This window comes from Gymnoscopelus microlampas (assembly GCF_963454915.1).
Source record: "Gymnoscopelus microlampas genome assembly, chromosome: 1".
NCBI lineage: Eukaryota > Metazoa > Chordata > Actinopteri > Myctophiformes > Myctophidae > Gymnoscopelus > Gymnoscopelus microlampas.
This window is the reverse complement of record NC_139962.1, coordinates 7,557,334-7,583,328: the sequence shown is the minus strand read 5'-3', so window position 1 is coordinate 7,583,328 and position 25,995 is coordinate 7,557,334. Positions and strand designations below refer to the sequence as shown.

Genomic DNA, 25,995 nt, shown 5'->3' with positions numbered 1-25,995 from the left:
TCACAGAGGACTGCACCGTGCAGCTGGCTGACCACATCAAGGTATTTCAACGCCTTGTGATTTTATTTTGTCTTTATTTATTTTTTGTTGGTGTTTGCTGGGTTACATGTCGCCTTTCCGACGTTAACGAACCCTATACCTGTTTGCTGCTGTCTGCTGCACCTTTAATGCGGTCACACCCTTGCCCGTTAAAGCCGAAAGCAAGCTACGTACACTGCAACTGTGAAGACAAACGGATCTAACAAAATAAGACTAAGGAAGTTTATTTTGTAATTTGGTGATTTTTTTTTAATTCTGTTGTGATTTGGCACTATAGTCAAATTTAACAAATTGTCTCAAGACAGTTTACATATAGAGCAGAGACCCAACGTTTCCCCCCCTGAGAGAACATTTGGCAACAGTGGCAAGGAAAAAACTCTCCTTTTAACCACTTAAACCCTATACTTAGTTGACTGGATTCAAGTTCTCGCCACGACTGATTTCAGTCATTTGTATTCCATAGAAGCCAGCATGTCTTCTATGGCATCATGTTGCGCACCTATGCTCTCAATGCGCCTGCGACTGTTTCACAAATCACACATTACGACTTGGTCATACAAACCTTTTTCAGTCGTGAGATTGTATTTTGCTTTAATCCATGGGTGTGTCTCAGTTCATCCAGAGTGGCCTGGACTGTGTGGCAGTGGAGTCGGCTCGCCTGCGGGCCTTCCTGACCGCCGGTCAGGAGAGCTCCAGCCTCTGCATCCTGCTGAAGGACCTGGACACCTCCTGCTCCGACATCAGACAGTTCTGCAAGAAGATCCGTCGCCGCATGCCCGGAACGGACGTGATGGGAGCACCCGCCGCTGTCATGTTTGGACCACAGGTACACATACACCCATTCTACTGTCTGTACGGGTCAGTGATTCTCAAACCTTTGAATTTCAAGGACCCCCCCTAATTTTTATGTGTACTAGGCCACAGACCCCCATTTGATGCAATTCATCTCTGGGGTCAATTCTTCATCTCTGGGAACCCCAATCTACCCTGTAAAATATTTTTTCAATTAAAAAAAAAAGCTACTTTTTGATATAATCTTTCACTGATATATTTTTCACAATGACCATTCCACATACAGGTAAATGTTGTTTGACAACTTCTGTTAGAGTGTTTGCCCCTGACAACCGGGAATGTATTTATTTATGTACTTTTACAGTTAATAACAGGATTCCCACGGTCATGAATTTCCTGGATAATGACATGAACGACGAGCTCCAGGAGAACGGCAGGGAGACTGAGATGGAGCTGAGAGAGCAGCTGGACATGAGCGGGGGAAAGGTCCGCGAGGCCCACAAGAGAGTTGAGGCTGCCCAGGAGACCATGGCCGATTACCAGCAGACCATCAACAAGTACAGAGAGCTCACTGCCAGCCTGCAGGTGCATAGATCACTACACACGTACACGTTGTACTACTATACTTACTTACCGCAACATTTTAGGATGGATTTTCGTTTTAAATGCATTTTTTTGCCGTTTGTAACCCTGAACCTAACTCTAAATCCTAATTCTGACCCCAACCTGAATCTTTTCCTAATTGTAACCTTGGCTCTAAAAGTCTTTGTTCACAAATTCTCTTGTGGTGTCCAGGAAAATGGCCTTCACAAGGTCAATTTCTACTATACTTATGGGGACACGTGGCCCTCAAGTATATTCACACACACACACACACACACACACACACACACACACACACACACACACACACACACACACACACACACACACACACACACACACACACACACACACACACACACACACACACACACACACACACACACACAGGAATGAGAAGTGAGCTGCTATGATTATCAGTAGGTCGTCAGTAAATGCACATTGCTCACTGCTGTCTGTGTGTGCTTTTCCCTGTGCACCAGGAGACCAACAGAGAGCTGACCAACCAGCAGAATGCCAACGCTGAGCAGGTCCTGCTGCATCCTCCTGCAGAGATGTTTGATTTCAAGATAAAGTTTGCAGAGATCAAAGCATTGCCAAGGTACGGCTGAGACGAATGTCAGAATGCTAGGAATCTGATTGGGAGTTGATGGGGATTTGAATCAATCCAATGACAATAAAATGTCTAAAGTGACACTTTGGTACCACTACCACAAAACTCAAGCCAAGCCATACTGGAAAGAAATGGATTGGAAAAGGTTGTATCCAGTTTAACTGAGCACTAGGCTTACGTGATCATAATTCTTGTTAATGGCATCAATGGACATTTAGTTTAAAAGTTTTACATTAATAAAAGTTTAAGAAGAGTAATGAATAGTAACCGCTCATACAGTATCATAAAATTAGGATAATAATTTCTGGATCCTAAAATTATTACGATATTTATCAATTCCGATTCCTTCATTTTCATGGGTACCTGGCAGTTTGGATATGGTTCCTAACTTCTATACCCAACCTTGACTGTGTGTCTTCCAGGCCATCGAGATGGAACTGAGGAAGATGGAGGTGGGCCAGGCTAACCGCCAGGTGTCCCTCCTCACCGCCTTCATGCCTGAGTCCTTCCTCCGCCATGGAGGAGACCACGACTGTATCCTGGTGCTGCTGCTCATTCCAAGGCTCATCTGCAAGGTGTGTGTGATCTGCAAAAAAATGAAAAGAATAGTCTGACCAATGCCACATGGGGTCGATCCTGATTTTGGAGAGTCCTAGACCACTAATGTCTGACCGATCTTTTGTAAAAAAAAAAGTATTTTAATGTATTTAACAACATAAGCCCTGTTCATACATTTTCAGAAATAGCCTATCTACAAGCTCACAATGTGTCGTGAGCTTGTAGATCGACTATTTTTGTTATTGTTTTGAAAACGTTTGTTAATGTTCACTTAAAATGACATGCCCAAATAGGGACACTCTGTTGAAAGTGGTAAAACATTGGGACACATCGGCTGCATAATTACAATACTGATCGTCAACAAATAAGTAAAACAATGGCCATATATCAGCCAACCGATGTATCGCTCAGGCTCTGCTTACCACCTGTTCCCAACATGTCCGTGTGTCATTTCCCCTGCAGGCGGAGTTGATCAGCAAGCAGGCCCAGGAGAAGTTTGACCTGAACGGTGACCCCCTGCAGGGAACCGCGATAAGGGGATCCCGTGGAGAGCAGCTCAGCTTCGCCTCAGGACTGGTCTACTCCCTGGGCCTGCTGCAGGCCACTCTGCACAAATATGAACAGTGAGTGACTATCGCACATGAGACTAAATTGGGAATGTTGTCATTGGAGAATACCCACCATGCTAAAACTTTATAACAAGATTCCAAATAAATTAAAAGATTCTGGTAATGCTCCATGTTGCTATCCAGAACTGAACACCTTTATTCCCAATGTATTGAACATCTTCAATAAAAATTCAGTCCAATGAGAGACAACTTTTCTCGCTCGTATTTCGTTTATAAGTTTTGTCCTCTGTTAACTACTTAAGCCCTACATACTTACCGTCATACCGTATGACAAATAGCGAAACTAGCAATTCTACAAGCTCACAACAATCTGCTATTTTTGCTGCAAGGGAAAGTGCAACATTGTATCATATTGGTTCTGAATCTGAACAAAGCAAACGCACTACTGGTTTGAAAACACACTTAATGCATTACTTTTGAGCGTCCTGTGTATCACAAAAACCTTAACGTTATCGGTCTCTCCACTCTCGCCACTTCTAACATTATCTGTCCTTCCATTGTCATGTCCTCCTCTCATCCAGGGCTATGAGTGGCTGCAGTGTGGAGGTGTTTAAGAGGATGGGCACTCTGTACTCTGAAATGAGCGTCCACGAGCGCTCTCTGGACTACTTCATCGACCTGCTGCACAAAGACCAGCTGGATGAGACCATTCAAGTGGAGCCACTCACCAAGGCCATCCAATACTACCAGGTAACAACAATACAGGACCTCTAGGCTGCCATCTAGCATTTAAAACATGCACACATTGTGTGTGTGTGTGTGTGTGTGTGTGTGTGTGTGTGTGTGTGTGTGTGTGTGTGTGTGTGTGTGTGTGTGTGTGTGTGTGTGTGTGTGTGTGTGTGTGTGTGTGTGTGTGTGTGTGTGTGTGTGTGTGTGTGTGTGTGTGTGTGTGTGTGTGTGTCTCCATGGAAAAACTGTGCATGTGCCCGGTCTGCATTAATACGCATTCAACGTATTCATGCTTGTTACTTGTCTGTCTGTAAGTAACTCACTACTGTTGTGTCCTCCAGCATCTGTACAGCATCCACCTGGCGGAGCTCACAGAGGACTGCACCGTGCAGCTGGCTGACCACATCAAGGTATTTCAACGCCTTGTGATTTTATTTTGTCTTTATTTATTTTTTGTTGGTGTTTGCTGGGTTACATGTCGCCTTTCCGACGTTAACGAACCCTATACCTGTTTGCTGCTGTCTGCTGCACCTTTAATGCGGTCACACCCTTGCCCGTTAAAGCCGAAAGCAAGCTACGTACACTGCAACTGTGAAGACAAACGGATCTAACAAAATAAGACTAAGGAAGTTTATTTTGTAATTTGGTGATTTTTTTTTAATTCTGTTGTGATTTGGCACTATAGTCAAATTTAACAAATTGTCTCAAGACAGTTTACATATAGAGCAGAGACCCAACGTTTCCCCCCCTGAGAGAACATTTGGCAACAGTGGCAAGGAAAAAACTCTCCTTTTAACCACTTAAACCCTATACTTAGTTGACTGGATTCAAGTTCTCGCCACGACTGATTTCAGTCATTTGTATTCCATAGAAGCCAGCATGTCTTCTATGGCATCATGTTGCGCACCTATGCTCTCAATGCGCCTGCGACTGTTTCACAAATCACACATTACGACTTGGTCATACAAACCTTTTTCAGTCGTGAGATTGTATTTTGCTTTAATCCATGGGTGTGTCTCAGTTCATCCAGAGTGGCCTGGACTGTGTGGCAGTGGAGTCGGCTCGCCTGCGGGCCTTCCTGACCGCCGGTCAGGAGAGCTCCAGCCTCTGCATCCTGCTGAAGGACCTGGACACCTCCTGCTCCGACATCAGACAGTTCTGCAAGAAGATCCGTCGCCGCATGCCCGGAACGGACGTGATGGGAGCACCCGCCGCTGTCATGTTTGGACCACAGGTACACATACACCCATTCTACTGTCTGTACGGGTCAGTGATTCTCAAACCTTTGAATTTCAAGGACCCCCCCTAATTTTTATGTGTACTAGGCCACAGACCCCCATTTGATGCAATTCATCTCTGGGGTCAATTCTTCATCTCTGGGAACCCCAATCTACCCTGTAAAATATTTTTTCAATTAAAAAAAAAAGCTACTTTTTGATATAATCTTTCACTGATATATTTTTCACAATGACCATTCCACATACAGGTAAATGTTGTTTGACAACTTCTGTTAGAGTGTTTGCCCCTGACAACCGGGAATGTATTTATTTATGTACTTTTACAGTTAATAACAGGATTCCCACGGTCATGAATTTCCTGGATAATGACATGAACGACGAGCTCCAGGAGAACGGCAGGGAGACTGAGATGGAGCTGAGAGAGCAGCTGGACATGAGCGGGGGAAAGGTCCGCGAGGCCCACAAGAGAGTTGAGGCTGCCCAGGAGACCATGGCCGATTACCAGCAGACCATCAACAAGTACAGAGAGCTCACTGCCAGCCTGCAGGTGCATAGATCACTACACACATACACGTTGTACTACTATACTTACTTACCGCAACATTTTAGGATGGATTTTCGTTTTAAATGCATTTTTTTGCCGTTTGTAACCCTGAACCTAACTCTAAATCCTAATTCTGACCCCAACCTGAATCTTTTCCTAATTGTAACCTTGGCTCTAAAAGTCTTTGTTCACAAATTCTCTTGTGGTGTCCAGGAAAATGGCCTTCACAAGGTCAATTTCTACTATACTTATGGGGACACGTGGCCCTCAAGTATATTCACACACACACACACACACACACACACACACACACACACACACACACACACACACACACACACACACACACACACACACACACACACACACACACACACACACACACACACAGGAATGAGAAGTGAGCTGCTATGATTATCAGTAGGTCGTCAGTAAATGCACATTGCTCACTGCTGTCTGTGTGTGCTTTTCCCTGTGCACCAGGAGACCAACAGAGAGCTGACCAACCAGCAGAATGCCAACGCTGAGCAGGTCCTGCTGCATCCTCCTGCAGAGATGTTTGATTTCAAGATAAAGTTTGCAGAGATCAAAGCATTGCCAAGGTACGGCTGAGACGAATGTCAGAATGCTAGGAATCTGATTGGGAGTTGATGGGGATTTGAATCAATCCAATGACAATAAAATGTCTAAAGTGACACTTTGGTACCACTACCACAAAACTCAAGCCAAGCCATACTGGAAAGAAATGGATTGGAAAAGGTTGTATCCAGTTTAACTGAGCACTAGGCTTACGTGATCATAATTCTTGTTAATGGCATCAATGGACATTTAGTTTAAAAGTTTTACATTAATAAAAGTTTAAGAAGAGTAATGAATAGTAACCGCTCATACAGTATCATAAAATTAGGATAATAATTTCTGGATCCTAAAATTATTACGATATTTATCAATTCCGATTCCTTCATTTTCATGGGTACCTGGCAGTTTGGATATGGTTCCTAACTTCTATACCCAACCTTGACTGTGTGTCTTCCAGGCCATCGAGATGGAACTGAGGAAGATGGAGGTGGGCCAGGCTAACCGCCAGGTGTCCCTCCTCACCGCCTTCATGCCTGAGTCCTTCCTCCGCCATGGAGGAGACCACGACTGTATCCTGGTGCTGCTGCTCATTCCAAGGCTCATCTGCAAGGTGTGTGTGATCTGCAAAAAAATGAAAAGAATAGTCTGACCAATGCCACATGGGGTCGATCCTGATTTTGGAGAGTCCTAGACCACTAATGTCTGACCGATCTTTTGTAAAAAAAAAAGTATTTTAATGTATTTAACAACATAAGCCCTGTTCATACATTTTCAGAAATAGCCTATCTACAAGCTCACAATGTGTCGTGAGCTTGTAGATCGACTATTTTTGTTATTGTTTTGAAAACGTTTGTTAATGTTCACTTAAAATGACATGCCCAAATAGGGACACTCTGTTGAAAGTGGTAAAACATTGGGACACATCGGCTGCATAATTACAATACTGATCGTCAACAAATAAGTAAAACAATGGCCATATATCAGCCAACCGATGTATCGCTCAGGCTCTGCTTACCACCTGTTCCCAACATGTCCGTGTGTCATTTCCCCTGCAGGCGGAGTTGATCAGCAAGCAGGCCCAGGAGAAGTTTGACCTGAACGGTGACCCCCTGCAGGGAACCGCGATAAGGGGATCCCGTGGAGAGCAGCTCAGCTTCGCCTCAGGACTGGTCTACTCCCTGGGCCTGCTGCAGGCCACTCTGCAAAAATATGAACAGTGAGTGACTATCGCACATGAGACTAAATTGGGAATGTTGTCATTGGAGAATACCCACCATGCTAAAACTTTATAACAAGATTCCAAATAAATTAAAAGATTCTGGTAATGCTCCATGTTGCTATCCAGAACTGAACACCTTTATTCCCAATGTATTGAACATCTTCAATAAAAATTCAGTCCAATGAGAGACAACTTTTCTCGCTCGTATTTCGTTTATAAGTTTTGTCCTCTGTTAACTACTTAAGCCCTACATACTTACCGTCATACCGTATGACAAATAGCGAAACTAGCAATTCTACAAGCTCACAACAATCTGCTATTTTTGCTGCAAGGGAAAGTGCAACATTGTATCATATTGGTTCTGAATCTGAACAAAGCAAACGCACTACTGGTTTGAAAACACACTTAATGCATTACTTTTGAGCGTCCTGTGTATCACAAAAACCTTAACGTTATCGGTCTCTCCACTCTCGCCACTTCTAACATTATCTGTCCTTCCATTGTCATGTCCTCCTCTCAGGGCCGGAGTGGGACTCCAAATCTGGCCGGGAGATACACGCCCACCCAGGCCACTCTGCGCGCGCCCAGCGCGCGCCGTTTTTTTTGGGGGGCCCTTTTTTTGGGGGGGGCCTTATTTTTGGGGGGCCTTACAAAAGGGGGGCCTTTTTGGGGGTTAAAGGTAGGGGGGAGGCCCGCAGCTGCACTGAGCTGCAAGCAACACTGACTGCATTGAATTGAAATTGTCTGTAGTTGGCCTGGCCTGTGCTTAGGAGAGATTTTTTTTTTGCTGCATCACTTAAGCGCCGCGCTGGCTGTGGATGGCTGGCCTGACCTGATATTTTTTTTTTTCAGGCAGGCCACTAGAGGGCAGGCCACCGGGAATAGTCCCGGTCCTCCCGACGGCCAATCCGGGCCTGCCTCCTCTCATCCAGGGCTATGAGTGGCTGCAGTGTGGAGGTGTTTAAGAGGATGGGCACGCTGTACTCTGAAATGAGCGTCCACGAGCGCTCTCTGGACTACTTCATCGACCTGCTGCACAAAGACCAGCTGGATGAGACCATTCAAGTGGAGCCACTCACCAAGGCCATCAAATACTACCAGGTAACAACAATACAGGACCTCTAGGCTGCCATCTAGCATTTAAAACATGCACACATTTGTGTGTGTGTGTGTGTGTGTGTGTGTGTGTGTGTGTCTCTCTCTCCATGGAAAAACTGTGCATGTGTCCGGTCTGCATTAATACGCATTCAACGTATTCATGCTTGTTACTTGTCTGTAAGTAACTCACTACTGTTGTGTCCTCCAGCATCTGTACAGCATCCACCTGGCGGAGCTCACAGAGGACTGCACCGTGCAGCTGGCTGACCACATCAAGGTATTTCAACGCCTTGTGATTTTATTTTGTCTTTACTTATTTTTTGTTGGTGTTTGCTGGGTTACATGTCGCCTTTCCGACGTTAACGAACCCTATACCTAACCCTAACCGCACACGGAAGCCACTAGTCGGAGTGGCGAGATGTCGGAATGGAAGGCGGTTACCGTTTGCTGCTGTGTGCTGCACCTTTAATGCGGTCACACCCTTGCCCGTTAAAGCCGAAAGCAAGCTACGTACGGTGCAACTGTGAAGACAAACGGATCTAACAAAATAAGACTAAGGAAGTTTATTTTGTAATTTGGTGATTTTTTTTTAATTCTGTTGTGATTTGGCACTATAGTCAAATTTAACAAATTGTCTCAAGACAGTTTACATATAGAGCAGAGACCCAACGTTTCCCCCCCTGAGAGAACATTTGGCAACAGTGGCAAGGAAAAAACTCTCCTTTTAACCACTTAAACCCTATACTTAGTTGACTGGATTCCCAAGAACTCTATTCTAGATCCACTCCTGTTTTCGCTCTACACTGAAATACATTGTCATCAAATGTTTGCCCCAGAATAGGGTTCATGTGGTTATTGGGAAGAAACCTTGGGCAGAACCAGGCTCTAGAGGGTGGGCGCCCCTGAGATACAGGGGAATGGAGAGAGAGAATAAGTGCCTGGTGTGCATGGATTCAAGTTCTCGCCACGACTGATTTCAGTCATTTGTATTCCATAGAAGCCAGCATGTCTTCTATGGCATCATGTTGCGCACCTATGCTCTCAATGCGCCTGCGACTGTTTCACAAATCCCACATTACGACTTGGTCATACAAACCTTTTTCAGTCGTGAGATTGTATTTCGCTTTAATCCATGGGTGTGTCTCAGTTCATCCAGAGTGGCCTGGACTGTGTGGCAGTGGAGTCGGCTCGCCTGCGGGCCTTCCTGACCGCCGGTCAGGAGAGCTCCAGCCTCTGCATCCTGCTGAAGGACCTGGACACCTCCTGCTCCGACATCAGACAGTTCTGCAAGAAGATCCGTCGCCGCATGCCCGGAACGGACGTGATGGGAGCACCCGCCGCTGTCATGTTTGGACCACAGGTACACATACACCCATTCTACTGTCTGTACGGGTCAGTGATTCTCAAACCTTTGAATTTCAAGGACCCGCCCCCCCCCTAATTTTTATGCGCACTAGGGCACAGACCCCCATTTGGTGCAATTCATCTCTGGGGTCAATTCTTCATCTCTGGGAACCCCAATCCACCCTGTAAAATATGTTTTCAATTAAAAAAAAAGCTACTTTTTGATATAATCTTTCACTGATATATTTTTCACAATGACCATTCCACATACAGGTAAATGTTGTTTGACAACTTCTCTTAGAGTGTTTGCCCCTGACAACCGGGAATGTATTTCTTTATGTACTTTTACAGTTAATAACAGGATTCCCACGGTCATGAATTTCCTGGATATATTTTGAAATGAGAAAAACTGTCTGCCAGGCCTGGAAAATGTTTGGAATTCATCAAATGTTTTGGAAGATGTTTGGATATACATAGTTTTTGGCTATTGATTTTGTTCATAAAAAACATGTCTAACATTTCATGAAATATGTAACATGGTAAAATGCAGTGCTGCGTGAGAGCTGCCCATTATACAGAACATCACGTAACAAAAATAATACATCTACAAGCTAAGAACAAACGTTGTTAGCTTGTAGATCTGTTCTGTCATGTGACGCCTTTGCTCGAGGTCTGTCTTGGGGCATTGATGGAGTAAGAGCCTCATTATTGCCACCATACGATTGATATAGGCCTGGAAATAGGGTGAAAAAGTTATGGAAAAAGTTTTGAAAATGACCAGGTAAAAATGTGTGGGAACCCTGACCAGTGCTTTAAAATATTACTGTCTATCCCTGTGTTTCCCCTCCTTTTTTTTTACTTCCACTTAGATGGTTGAAAAAATTCTGAAGGACAGACCTGGCGGAGAGAGGATCCTTACCGAGTATGCTCGGACAAAAAGCCTAACGGATACCAGAAGACGCGACATGGTGAAGATATTGGTTGCACACATGGCAAGTGAACATGGGTATGTTGTCATCTAAAAATTATGCACCCAATACACAATTTTGGTTGTACTTGGTGCAGGCCAAAATCCTCCTTTTTGCAGAAGGCAGCGGCACAGCAATACTTTTGTTTGGATCTCATACGTGTGTGTGTGTGTGTACTGTAGGACGAGTCCTTCAAGGCGTGTTAAAGAGGACTATGCAAAGGGCATCACTGCCTTATTCCCATACCTGGCCGATCCCCAGGGAAATTTGGGCTATGTAAGTACATAAAACACCAGTCTAACGCACATTTACACATGCTCATTAAAACCAAATGACACTTTTCCCCCCTCTTTTCTTCTTGTGTTTTAGGAACAGTATTACAGTCCAGTCGATGGGAGTGGGTTTCTGGCATGGCGAAATCACTTCAAAAAGAAGCATCAGAGGGACAAAAAAAGAGCTGAAATGTTCAGCCACTGACGGGTGTGTGATTTTGATTGTAGCTAGAATTTAAGGCTGAAGTCACATGTTCAGCCTTAAATTGTGTGTGTGTGCACACACACACACACACACACACACACACACACACACACACACACACACACACACACACACACACACACACACAGGAAGAACCAGTGCAACATGTCATGTTTCCCCCAGTCCACTTTCTAGCAACTGTGAAGATGGATCCTTATAGTAAATGCATATCACTGGAAAGTATTGCAGCAGTAGTGGTTTCTACACTGTTACAGGTGGTCCAAATGCTGGCGACAGAGCTCCCGTCTGTGAGGAAAGCCAGCTAACCACAGAAACCCAGTGTCGTGAGGCCATTGTATATGTGGCTGTATGTATGTATGTATGTATGTGGCTCTTCAACTGCCTTGCATTAACCCACTAAGACCTGAGGAAGCGTCTGTGTCACTTTTTCATTTGAGCTAAAAAGCATTATTTTACACTTTGACTATTCAAAAATAGCAGATATATATCCCCTCCCCTCCTCTCCCCTTCTCTCCTTCTCTCCATATCTACAAGCTCACTGTGAGTTTAATGTTTGGAAAATAGCAGATCTACAAGCTCACTGTAAACTTGTTGCCTTATTTTAAATAGCCGATCGACAAGCTCACTTGTCAGCTTGTAGATAACTTGTGAGCTTGTAGGTCTGCTATTGTCACTATATTTATATAGTGACAAATATATATTTGTGTCTAAAATACAGTATTTTTGCTTGACATTTTCAGCTGTGGCGTGGCTGTACACCGGATCTGATATCTTGGCCAACACAGCTGTGGACTGAGGGGACCGTCCCAGACTGCACTACTGCAAGGTTTGTTTAACATAACATGACACATGTGCAAATCAAAACCTTTTAGATCTAACTATCTAATGTTAGCATATGGACATTTTCTTGTGGTCAGTCCATTGTCCGTTTTTAAGGAGGCATTGCCAATATATATACTCTGTAGCTTAACTCTTTGACTGCCATATGAACAGTGTAATAGTGTGCCACTGCTGCCAGCAAAAACAGTGATTTTTACTGTATCAGTTTGCATAGAAAAATACTGTACTTGTACTTCTATCCACTACAGCTCAGAGGCAAATATTGTACTTTTAATCCACTACAATTGTTAGAAAACTTTAGTTACTTTGTAGATTTTGGTTATTGTTTAAAAAAACATAGGGTACATTAACCACTTCAGCCCCATTTAAACTTTGGCTATTTGAAAATGGCAGATCTACAAGCTCACAATGCAACATGTTGTGAGCTTGTAGGCTTACAAGCTCACTTGTCAGCTTGTTGGACACTTGTCAGCTTGTAGATCTGCTATTGTCTATTGATATGCATGTACTTTCATAGCTTTGTGTCTAAAATATTGTATTTCTTTTTTTTACAGCTCCTGCTGCGGACCCAGGTGACAGACACACCATCCCAGGCCTACTGCAAGGTGTGTAACTATCTAATGTTGGCTTATTGACATTGTCTTGGGGTCAAATACTAGGTTGTGGGGGTCTGTGGTTTAATGCATAGGCTAAAAAATGGAAGCTCTTTGACATTACAATAGTTTGAGAACCACTGGTATTCAGGTGACAAGTATATGTTGCTTACATTTTCTATAGTTGTCAGCTAATAATAATAATAATAATACATTTTATTTATAACGCACTTTACATTCTCACAGATGTCAGAGTGCTACAGATTAAAAACAGAGCATAAAAACAGCATAGGCAACAAAACAATTACAATAGACCCAACCAGGCTAAACTAAAGGGCCAACTTTTAGAAATTATAACTCAATACGAAAAACAAACAAAGTCCATGAAAAATTAGAAAAATGCTTTTTTTAAAAGGTAGGTTTTTAGTCAATTTTTAAAAGCATCAGTGGACTGTGGCGCTCTCAGGTGGTCTGGGAGGGCATTCCACAGACATGGGGCTGTGTGGCAGAAGGCCCGGTCGCCCATGGTGCGGAGGTTGGTGTCAGGCACGACAAGAAGGTTGGTGTTGTTGGAGCGGAGGCTTCAGGTGGCAGGTTTTGGGGTGAGGAGTTCTTCGAGGTAGGGGGGGGGGGGGGCGTTGCCGTAAATGCACTGATGGGTGAGAAGGGAAATCTTGTATTCGGTCCTGAAGGAGATGGGGAGCCAGTGAAGTGAGCGGAGGGTGGGTGTGATATGGTCATATTTTCGCACTCTCATCAGGACCCTATCAGCGCTGTTTTGGATGTATTGGAGCCTTTGGAGGCTCTTGTTAGGGATCCCGATGAGTAGTGCATTGCAGTAATCCAGCCTGGAGGAGATAAAGGCGTGGACGAGTCAGCTGACTGAAAGGTGATAATAGGGGGGTGATTAGAGGTGTGGTTATCCATATGTGGCCAATATTTCAGCACAATATGACAGTTTTCAAGATGGATCTTGGCACTGTTTCTTTGCTATTGTCCAGTTTATAGAAAGCTATATGCTGATAGCCATCATTGCTTTGTGTTTGTTTAGTAACAGGGAACAGCCTGTCTCTGCAGGTCCTTTTTAAACAGAAAATTAAGGGTGTGTTGGCAATTTCATCCAACCATAATCAACAACTTGATTGTATAGGATGTGTCCTGTATGAGTTCTCTCTCCTGATTGGATGAAATTGGTCTCTCAAAATCACAATTTAGTTTTAAAGGCAGTTACTGTATTCACCCAGAAGCAGTATAATAGCAGTCGCACCCCTACTTAAGTAAGACTGTGTTTGCATACTGGTACAGTGGTGTAGTTAACTGGTATAGTTGCTGTGTTTTCACGTCGTGGATGCAATGTATTATTTAGTATATTCGTTTCCATTTGAAAGTATGCTTTAATAAGTACCTGGCATACAAACATGCTCACTTCTGTGTGCCTACGTGTCTTTGGGTCATTCCAGGGCCAGTGTTTAAAGGAGGAGTTCACCCAAAAAATTACTTATTTTCTATCAATTGCACACCCTATGAAGCCTTGAATCCATGGATTCTTTTTTGTTTTTGTCGCATTCCTAAGCCAATAATTTGATTCCCGTCTCCTACCAGCTAATGTATCCGGTAGGAGACACAAAGTAGATTATTTGTGTCTCCTACCGGAAATACACACGGTCATCAAATTATTGTCTTAGGAATGCCACAAAAACAAAAATAAATCCATGAAATCAAGGCATAAATCACAGTATTATTCATATTGTAGCATTGTTTTGTCTTTTTTCATAACTATTGATTGTGAAGCATTTGTTTGAAAAGAACACTAACACTTGTTTCCCTGTTTTTCAGAAGCCGTCCAGCACTGACATATTTTTTTGCCTTTAACCTTTTTCTACTTTTCAGGAATGTTCTTTGTGAATAATTGTCATATTTCTAAGATAATTGCATTCCATTTATGTTGTGGCTCGTGAACCGGTAGTACCCAATTTCTATAACACAATATTGGCCATCCCTGAATTTAATAACAAACTCACACATGAAATAATCAATTCTAACAAATGCATAACAAACTATTTTGGATTGTATACTGCCTTTTCATGACCCACTACCTTATATTTACATGTGCATGTTGTAAATGTTTAACTCACCATTTGTTTTTAGGGCTGTAAGACTGTAACACTTATTAGGACTAAATATTTTTTTTATTCATTTTGACAAAAAATGTAATTTTATTCAAACAGCCAATATACACTTATTAAAATAGGACTTAATTTCCTAATTAAACTAATAAATGTAATCCCAAAATAATTATGGAAAATGTTACACATTGATTCATTGATAAATACAAAATTAGATATCTACAAAATACACTTTGAGATAATTAACTTAATCAATATAGTTGCAGCCCTACAATTTGTACCTATTTTTTCAGAATGTTACATGTTGTTTAATAATATATTAATATATTTACCAGGAGCTTGCTTGATCCCCTTTTTTAACAAATGGGTCGGTGCAAGAATTTTTTTCCCCGTGCACTCCTAAACTGGCTGAAATAGGAGGCGGGTTTTTTGCTTCACCCTGGAAAATATTGAATTTACTTAAAAGTTAGAATATAATTTTGGATAATAACAGTAATAGTAGTAATAATAATCATTATAGCATCAACAATATATCTGTCAATAATAAACTGTTTACAGGCATTGTAATAGTTACCATACTATATAATTGTATAATTATCAATAATAACTATAATTAACCTATATATAGAATCATAAAATATAACCATACTATTATTACATATATAATCATAATAACAACAACTATAATAACAATAATTGATAGGACATTTTACCAAATATATTGATGGTGTTGCTTACAGTAAAGGTACCAATAATACAATTGTGTTAATAAATACTTTAAACTATATCTGCTCTGCTTTGTCTCTACTTATTATTCTTTTTACCATGTGGTTGAAAAGTGAATCTATATGTTTGGTAATGTATTTAGTCGCATGTATTTAACATTTACAATGAATACAGATGTGTGTTTTTTTTTTTTTTTTGGAATTACTATTCATAATCAGAAGGGTTCTTCACTACTAAAGCTGAACAAAAAGTGAAACTTTGGAATGTAACATCTCTTAATACCTAAGCCCATACACATATGAACATAATACACAAAAGTTTTTTGTTTAACTGACAATAATTTTTGCCTTCTACAATCTGGTGTTTTAATTTATTTGACCAACTTATCCACTTAACGGTTTGATCCATGCAAGTGTCAAAGCTTGTAATTGAAAGTGTTGTCAGACTATAATCTCTGCCTGCTGGACAAAATGGACTTCAATCCCTCTACTGTGTGTAAAACTGTGAAGCAATCTACATGGACATTAGAGCTTAACCAAAACTCCTGCCTGGTGATGACAAGTCTGTCACAATGTAAGCTAAACAATAGTTTTTCATTGTGGTATTGACGCCATTCAGTAACATTGATGTGCCTGATATGCTGGGGAGTATCTATTTTACAATATACAAAATGGTATGGCTTCAACCCAGCTACTAGCCAGGTCGACATGTATCGTAATGGTTCCACATGTATTATATGGTGAGACATTCCCAAGTACATTACAAGGTATTTAATATCTATTATCAGGCTGGGGGAAAATAGGTGCTGAATCTTATACTCACAAAACATGACATCATAATATAAGGAAAACGTGAAATGTCTTCTGAGTATTTACAACTTGTTTGCAAATAGCAGATATGCCATTTACTCTATATACACAGGGTATTGTCTCCTCTCAATATCTCAGATCAGAACAATAAGGTAAAAAAAAAGGCAAGTTTGCTTTAACAATAATTTATTTTGAGATCTTCAACACCACTGGAGACTGGACTGTGAACTATGTGACGATGGATTCCTTGGACCCCCATGGCCGCAACCCAGAACTCTGCGTCGGCGCAACCACACTTTGCAATTGCCCTGAATTGTGAAAATTCTAGTTCAGTCTTATGCTAGATGTGCTCCTGTTTCTGCTCAACATTGTAACAGGGCCTTTTATTTATATGGTATATATTTTACCACGAATGTTTGTATTTTACCACGAATGTTCCATTTTCGTATGAAAATCTTGTACATATTGTGTGTCTTGTGACGATTGGGTCCAATATTTAGTTCAGTAACCATGGAGCTAAGGAATGGTTCAGAAGCTGTGTTCACGTTCACAAAATGAATATTGGAATTGGTCTATTTGTTCTATTTGATGCCTCTTTGTTATGCATCTTTTGGGAGGCCAAATACAGGCTTATATTTTTGTAACTGTCATTATTCGACTGTTCTCTTGGGATAAAAAAAACTAAAACAAAACAAAACAATTAAACGTCAACGGTATAGTTTGAATTAACGGCTTGCTCCTCCGGACGCGAAACGTAACGTCTGGGGGGTGACAGATACATTTTTTACACCCACCCTTTGTTATTGTGGTCCAAGTGAAGACGATGATTACTTTTAATTGAAAGTCATGTGTAATAATTAAAAGTAACTTCCCCTACACTGTCTATGAATTGACCTTCCTTCTCTCCGTGTCTTCCGGGTTGCAATTGGAGGTTCTTCACCTGCTGTCTCCAGAACAGAAGGCTGAGCTGCTACTGAGGCCTGAGGTTGCAGGCCTGGACAACGGGACCCTCAGCCTGATCTTCCACAGCTTAATGACCGGTGGTCCTGGGCCCACCCCCACCTCCACCCCCGGATACACATACACCTCACATAGCCCCTACTCACCACCACCACCACCACCACAGAATAGCTTCAGAGAGGTTGCATAGCTTTAAATATTATACATTTCTTTCATCCAATTAAACTTTTACCAGATTGTTGATGGTAATCTTCATAACCTTAAACAATATTATTTTGTTCTTTTTGAAACACTTGCAGGTGGTGAATGGGTTGATGGGAGCTTTCAGACCTGTTGGGAGCCTCGTCAGTGAGTTTGTGTCTCTCACACGTGAGGTACATACAGCGTACATACATATACTATATGCATATATGAGAAGCCAATTACTTGTTTTTATATGACTAGTTTATTATGGTTATGCATATTACATCTGCTAACCTGACATGACCCTGACATTCCTATCTATCTGTTGCTCTCCAGAGAAATGTATCCGAGATCGGAAGCATGACTCTGACCCAGACCCTGCTGAACTGGACCCTAGCTGAGCTGGCTGGCATGTACACGCCACATAATACGTCCATAGCCCAACCAATGGAAGAGTTTGATGTGACAAATGTGGAGGATTGGTTCAACCATGTTGTACCGCCACTATTACAGAGATTCTTACCCCATGGGCAACTCCCTGACCAAATCAAGTATGCCTTCCACCAAGTGTTGTAAGTACAATTCATATTCTTTCATACAGTGAGTAGATGCATGTACAGTCCAGCGTCCATGTCTTTCCAATTATGTTGTGCAGGCTAGTCTTGACCAAAGTCACAGATTTTCCTGGATGAGCCGAACTAGTTTAATTAAGAGTGCCGGTGGTGTTAGTGGACTTCTGTTTCCTTTCACATTCAACACAACACAACACAAAATAATGGAAATCAACAAAAGGGCAACGTTTATTTATGGATTAACTCAAAACGTTTCTTTGAATATTACATGCGAGATAGCAAATATTGAGTGAGTAATAACTGGAATTGTTGATTGTAACCTTAAACAAGTGACCTAAGCAAGGCAGGACACAAAGATTACAAAAGGAAAGACAAACACAAGCCCTTTACTAAGATGTGAACACAGGGTAGGTGGCTGAACAAAGTTAAAATTATTAAAGGGAACTTAAATACAAACCGACACAAGGAATTTGTCACTTTGTGATAGTGAACCTAACAAGACAAAGGTCAACAATGTCCTGCTTTTGGAGTGATAACAAAGGTCAGCCTCTGGGCACCCTCTGGTGGCCATCCAGAAATATTGCAGGTTATGTCCTTTGTAAGTCCCTTGTTTCGTCCACTGTCCATTATCTATGAATATGATGCTGATTATTGTGCTTGCTTGTTGAACAGCTATTTGGACATGGGCAATGACACCACTGAGGTCCAGGACACTTGCAGCATCACCCTTGAAGAAAGATCATGTGGCGTGAGAAGGCTTTATTAATTGTTTCTGAATTTCTTTAATTTAAATGTATTACACAAAGGATTCCAAATTCTATTCTAGATGTCGTCGGATAGGAAAGTCATGCCTGTACATCCATTATCCTTCTCCCCATCTCTTCTACCAGCTTACCAACGCAGTGGAAAATGTGGCCCGTTTCATGCACTGTGCTGCCCGTAGCAACCTCACTATGTCAGAGTCGATGATACCCAGGAGAACCTGGAGGACCCAGACTTCATCAGGATGTGGTTCCAGATCAAACTGCTGCCTCTGCTGCCTACAGTTCCCATAAGCCTCCTAGACTGCCTCAGCTTTAAGAACTTCACCTGTCCTGTTTACCAAGCCCTGTGAGTTGTCCCGTTTATAAAGGGAATGCTATCTTCTCTAGAACATAACTGTTTCCCAAACATTTTCAGCTTGAGACCTGAAAGATACATTTGGTGACTTCCTGGGACCTAAACTTTTAAGAAAAATCATTATGAATTATAAAGTATGCATATTTAAAAAATGTATTTCTTTAATTTCTGAAAATCTGTTGATTTAAAAAACTTTACCTTACTTTAATTCATAAAACCTGGTCTGTGACCCAAAAATGGGTCAAGAGTAAGACCCTACGTTTGGAAAACACTTATAGTCGAAATACACAAAATAGTCCCGGAATAATGATACATTTCTTTGCATTGCTGGGTCCAGAGTAAAAGACCTGAGTCATCATATGCGTCTCATGGATCCTGATCACAACCACAGCCCAGTGATGTACGAACACTTCATCCATTACTTCTTGCTACATCACAACACGTCCAGTAAGTGAACCAAGTAGCCATAGCTAGAGACAAGCTCAGAGGACCATTTGTCTGCAGATGTACAGGAATTTCTGTTGCTTTCAGGGTACATTTTTGAGTAAAACATTACTCTATTCTAATACTATACTATTATAGCCTACACTGACTTGTGTATTTATCTTCAGATCCTCAGTGTGTCTCCTCATCCAGCCATAGTGCAGAATGGCTGGAGGAGAACTTTGGATTCTTCTCCATGTTCGCCCCCATCACAGACTTCTATGACCTCAACCGTGACTTCTCTGGAGTGAGTGTGGATAATCTGAACATTTTTACTGAAAACATTGATTTGATTGTTTGTACTTGACACTACAATTACAGTAACTTAATAACCTTTCAACCTGGCGTATATTTTGGGCATGTCATCACAGGATTGCAAGATTTTCAAAAACGTAATAGCTGATTTGCGAGTGTGACATTATAATTCGATTACGTATAAAATAGGGCTTCAGTGGTTAAATCTCATATCCTGCCCTCTCCCATTATGTCCTGTCTGTCTGTCTCTTGTCTTAAACGTGTCCAGATTCTACACCTCCTGACTCCGAAGCAGACTGCAGAGATGCTGCTGGTGCCTACTCCTCCAGAGAAAGACGTCATCATCCATGCAGTGTTTGACCATCTGACACAGTCTCAAGGAGACTTTCCTGAGTTCCTGCACCACCTGGTTCTGCTCGCTAGAGAGGTAACCTCATCTGTAGAGCGTCTTATGACAGCTTAAAAAACGTACAGCAAAATATAATAGTACTTATAATAATTATTATTATTATTATAATGCATGGACTTTTATCCACCCTGTGATGTATACCAAGTCATGTGAGTGTGTTGTGATGATGTTAAATGGCTTACATTTTAAAGGGGCTACACCATGAATGTAAAAAAATATATATTATATATAAATATTGCCCGCCAACAACCCCGTGGTCAACAATTGGTATTTTCTTGTGCGCCTGGCGTATTTCATCCAATTAAATGATAACTTCATGAAGACATTTGGAAAGTCTGTTTCCAATGTATTTTGCATTGTATTCTTGCATGTGAGGCTGTTGTCCTTTTACCATAATATTTAATATTGTCTGACCACATTACCACCAAGATAAAAGTCTTGTAAATGTATTGCATGAATGAACAGGTATCGCAAATAAAGTGATTCCAGTTGCATTTCTGATCTGGTGTCCCGTCTAATATGTCTCTATCCACTAATATGTCTCTATCCACAACGTCAGGCCTATGTCAGTGAGTCGTTCATCCCAGAAGAGAAAGTCCAGGAGCTGGGGCCTGCGTCACGCAACGCCACTACTGATGACATCAGCATGTGGAACATCACACAGATTGACACACTGTGTTCTTTAATGGACTCTTCAGATGGGGAGTGGGATTCAGCTCTGGTAAGTATACAAATGATCTTTCATTGATTGATGGTGTTATTGACAAAAATGCATGGGGCGGCAGTGGCTCAGGAGGTAGAGCGTCTGTCTGTCTGTCTGTCTGTCTGGCTGGCTGGCAGGCAGTGTAATCAGTGTAGAAGTGAGAAAACATAATGTGTTGTGATTATATTTACACGTTTTTGCATGTGTGTTCGTAAATGTGTGCAGTACATGTATATGGCACTAACACATTTTTTGTCACCATCAAGGCCAAGGCCATCATTTCCAAGTATCTGACTAAGGCGGGCAACAGTCTTGGCAGTGCAGAGCTCAGTTGTGTCAAGGGACCCAACCTGTGTTCCCTGGATACCAGTGTCCTACAGACCATCTCAGAGGACACCCTCAGGTGAGGGGTGTTGGGGAGGGAGCCAGTAGTATCGTAAATCATGTTTACTTTAGTATTTCTTCACTACTTGCACACACTTGAACATCGACATTAATGCAAAAAACTATTATTATAAAAAATGAATTGGGAATATTTGTGGGCTTTATTGACAGTGTATAGTAGAGCGAGACAGGAAACAGGGAGAGAGAGATGGGGAATGACATGCAGCAAAGGTTGTCGGGACTGGGATTCAAACTCGCAACACTCTGTCAGACTGTATTAGAGCCTATATATGGTATGCGCCTGGACCGCTAGGCCAACGGGCGCCCCACCCAAAACTATTTTTAACCTAATTAACCCTGGCATCCGTATTTTGGGCTGGCAAAAATAAGAATCAATTATTATTTTATAGAAATAAAAGTCCTAATAATAATAATTCACGCATTTTCACAAATAAAAAAGAAAGTAGTAAAATTAGCATACATTTCTACAAGCAACATCGTACAACAAATTATAAAAGAGTGATGTGTGTGATTCCATGACATATTAGCCAAAAGGTAAATAAGATATGTAAGGGACTGGATTTTAGAGACTGAATAAATTACATTTGTGGTTGAAAATGTGGTAGCACTCTTTTGAGATGTGTGCTGTGTGTCTCCTGGTGTTTCCAGTAATTCCAGTTCGCTGGTAGTGTCCAGCTGTACGCTGGAGAAGAAGAAAGTGCTCTTTAACATCGCAGAAAAAGCCTTCTCTGGACTCAGCCGCACTACAGCTATCAGCACTACCAGCTTCCAGAATACAGAGCCATTTTTGGGTAAGCAAGCATTCATTCACATGTACATGCGTACAAACACATACTGTATATTGCAGTGGTTCTCAAACATTTCCATGTCAAGGACCCCAAGTTCATACACAACTGTCTGTACTGTACTGTATACCAGTGGTAATAGCCTAACTCAAACATCCTCACAATGTCTCAAATTTCTCACGCACGCACGCACACGCACGCACGCACGCACGCACACACACACACACACACACACACACACACACACACACACACACACACACACACACACACACACAAACATACACACACACACTTTAGAGATGGATAAATTCAGTATTTTCTTTATGACCTGTAGGTGGTGCATCCCTTTCCTATGTGAGAAGTGCCGCTGCCTCCAATGTCAACATGGACCTGGATACCTGCGTCAATCTGGACCCGAGTGTTGTACAGGTTAGTGGCGTGTGCGTGCGTACGTGCGTGCGGCCTTGTGGTTGTACATTTGGGAAAGGCAAGTGGTTAATGTATGTTTTTATAATATAATAATTTATATCTACAATAACTAGTAACTAAAGTTTTCAAATAATTGTAGTGGAGTAACAGTACAATATTTGCTTCTGAGATGTAAGTAAAAGTATAGACAATTGGAAATACTCCAGTAAAGTAAAAGTACCTTCTAATTGTACTTACAATGCTGCGAAGTCCAGAGCTCGATGAATGTTAGGGACCAAAAAAAAAGTCACTACCAATCAACTTTAAATTGCCTGAAACGTACTCCTAACAGGTTTTTGGGGGATTTTTTTTTTTTTTGACACAATGGTGTCACTACCGAAACGAAAAAAAAATTACTAAGTCCAGAGCTCGATGAATGTTAGGGACCAAAAAAAAAGTCTCTACCAATCAACTTTAAATTGCCTGAAACGTACTCCTAACAGATTTTTGGGGGAACATTTTTTTTTTGGCCTCCACACTTAGTGATTTTTTCGGATTTAACTTCGTTTCGGTAGTGACACAATGGTGTCACTACCGAAACGAAAAAAAAATTACTAAGTCCAGAGCTCGATGAATGTTAGGGACCAAAAAAAAAGTCACTACCAATCAACTTTAAATTGCCTGAAACGTACTCCTAACAGGTTTTTGGGGCAACATTTTTTTTTTCGTTTCGGTAGTGTCACTACCGAAACGGAAAAAAATGTACTAAGTCCAGAGCTCCACCAGCATTTTTTCGTCACCAGCATTTTTCGTCATTTTTCGTCACCAGCATTTTTTCGTCACCAGCATTTTTCGTCATTTTTCGTCACCAGCATTTTTCGTCATTTTTCGTCACCAGCATTTTTTCGTCACCAGCATTTTTCGTCATTTTTCGTCACCAGCATTTTTTCGTCACCAGCATTTTTCGTCATTTTTCGTCATTTTTCGTCATTTTTCGTCACCAGCATTTTTCGTCACCAGCATTTTTCGTCATTTTTCGTCACCAGCATTTTTCGTCATTTTTCGTCACCAGCATTTTTTCACCAGCATTTTTTCGTCACCAGCATTTTTCGTCATTTTTCGTCACCAGCATTTTTTCACCAGCATCTTTTCGTCACCAGCATTTTTCGTCATTTTTCGTCACCAGCATTTTTTCGTCACCAGCATTTTTCGTCATTTTTCGTCACCAGCATTTTTTCGTCACCAGCATTTTTCGTCATTTTTCGTCACCAGCATTTTATCCAGTCCAGAGCTCGATGAATGTTAGGGACGAAAAAAAAAGTCACTAAAAAGTACTACCAATCAACCCTAAATTGCCTGAAACGTACTCCTAACAGGTTTTTGGGGGGACGATTTTCCAAAACTTTCGTTTCGGCAAAACGTTTCGGTAAAAAGAAAATTTACATAGTCCAGAGCTCGATGAATGTTAGGGACGAAAAAAAAAGTCACTAAAAAGTACTACCAATCAACTCTAAATTGCCTGAAACGTACTCCTAACAGGTTTTTGGGGGGACGATTTTCCAAAACTTTCGTTTCGGCAAAACGTTTCGGTAAAAAGAAAATTTACATATACCAGAGCTCGATGAATGTTAGGGACAAAAACAAAAGTCACTAAAAAGTACTACCAATCAACTCTAAATTGCCTGAAACGTACTCCTAACAGGTTTTTGGGGGGACGATTTTCCAAAACTTTCGTTTCGGCAAACGTTTCGGTAAAAAGAAAATTTACATATACCAGAGCTCGATGAATGTTAGGGACGAAAAAAAAAGTCACTAAAAAGTACTACCAATCAACTCTAAATTGCCTGAAACGTACTCCTAACAGGTTTTTGGGGGGACAATTTTCCAAAACTTTCGTTTCGGCAAAACGTTTCGGTAAAAAGAAAATTTACATAGTCCAGAGCTCGATGAATGTTAGGGACCAAAAAAAAAGTCACTACCAATCAACTTTAAATTGCCTGAAACGTACTCCTAACGGGTTTTTGGGGCAACATTTTTTTTTTCGTTTCGGTAGTGTCACTACCGAAACGGAAAAAAATTTACTAAGTCCAGAGCTCGATGAATGTTAGGGACCAAAAAAAAAGTCACAAAAAAGTACTACCAATCAACTCTAAATTGCCTGAAACGTACTCCTAACAGGTTTTTGGGGGGACAATTTTCCAAAACTTTCGTTTCGGCAAAACGTTTCGGTAAAAAGAAAATTTACATAGTCCAGAGCTCGATGAATGTTAGGGACCAAAAAAAAAGTCACTACCAATCAACTTTAAATTGCCTGAAACGTACTCCTAACGGGTTTTTGGGGCAACATTTTTTTTTTCGTTTCGGTAGTGTCACTACCGAAACGGAAAAAAATTTACTAAGTCCAGAGCTCGATGAATGTTAGGGACCAAAAAAAAAGTCACAAAAAAGTCACTACCAATCAACTTTAAATTGCCTGAAACGTACTCCTAACAGGTTTTTGGGGGAACATTTTTTTTTTCGTTTCGGTAGTGTCACTACCGAAACGGAAAAGAAATTACGAAGTCCAGAGCTCGATGAATGTTAGGGACCAAAAAAAAGTCACTACCAATCAACTTTAAATTGACTGAAACGTACTCCTAACAGGTTTTTGGGGGGACGATTTTCCAAAACTTTCGTTTCGGCAAAACGTTTCGGTAAAAAGAAAATTTACATATACCAGAGCTCGATGAATGTTAGGGACAAAAACAAAAGTCACTAAAAAGTACTACCAATCAACTCTAAATTGCCTGAAACGTACTCCTAACAGGTTTTTGGGGGGACGATTTTCCAAAACTTTCGTTTCGGCAAACGTTTCGGTAAAAAGAAAATTTACATATACCAGAGCTCGATGAATGTTAGGGACGAAAAAAAAAGTCACTAAAAAGTACTACCAATCAACTCTAAATTGCCTGAAACGTACTCCTAACAGGTTTTTGGGGGGACAATTTTCCAAAACTTTCGTTTCGGCAAAACGTTTCGGTAAAAAGAAAATTTACATAGTCCAGAGCTCGATGAATGTTAGGGACCAAAAAAAAAGTCACTACCAATCAACTTTAAATTGCCTGAAACGTACTCCTAACGGGTTTTTGGGGCAACATTTTTTTTTTCGTTTCGGTAGTGTCACTACCGAAACGGAAAAAAATGTACTAAGTCCAGAGCTCGATGAATGTTAGGGACCAAAAAAAA

The 25,995-nt window shown here is 41.3% G+C and overlaps 2 protein-coding genes and 1 long non-coding RNA gene across 3 annotated transcripts; all 3 read left to right on the top strand.

Moving 5' to 3' along the window:
- Positions 1-1,218: 1,218 nt before the first annotated feature.
- Positions 1,219-5,432, top strand: LOC311042565 (dynactin subunit 1-like; the record flags this gene model as incomplete). Its single annotated transcript, XM_084053367.1, has 7 exons — positions 1,219-1,416; positions 1,917-2,024; positions 2,470-2,622; positions 3,068-3,228; positions 4,256-4,313; positions 4,925-5,137; positions 5,418-5,432. The coding sequence occupies 7 exons, from the start codon at positions 1,219-1,221 to the stop codon at positions 5,430-5,432; spliced, it is 906 nt and encodes a 301-aa protein (XP_083909493.1).
- A 58-nt stretch (positions 5,433-5,490) lies between these two features.
- Positions 5,491-17,635, top strand: LOC311042556 (dynactin subunit 1-like; the record flags this gene model as incomplete). The annotated part of the gene is made up of 10 exons (XM_084053355.1): positions 5,491-5,688; positions 6,169-6,276; positions 6,722-6,874; positions 7,320-7,480; positions 8,416-8,584; positions 8,790-8,858; positions 9,729-9,941; positions 10,795-10,917; positions 12,786-12,836; positions 17,417-17,635. 10 exons carry the CDS (start codon positions 5,491-5,493, stop codon positions 17,633-17,635), a joined length of 1,464 nt encoding a protein of 487 aa, XP_083909481.1.
- Positions 17,636-18,140: 505 nt separating this feature from the next.
- Positions 18,141-19,160, top strand: LOC311048310. Its single transcript, XR_014601082.1, has 3 exons — positions 18,141-18,200; positions 18,873-18,948; positions 19,091-19,160. It is a non-coding gene; the product is annotated as an uncharacterized lncRNA (long non-coding RNA).
- Positions 19,161-25,995: the final 6,835 nt, after the last annotated feature.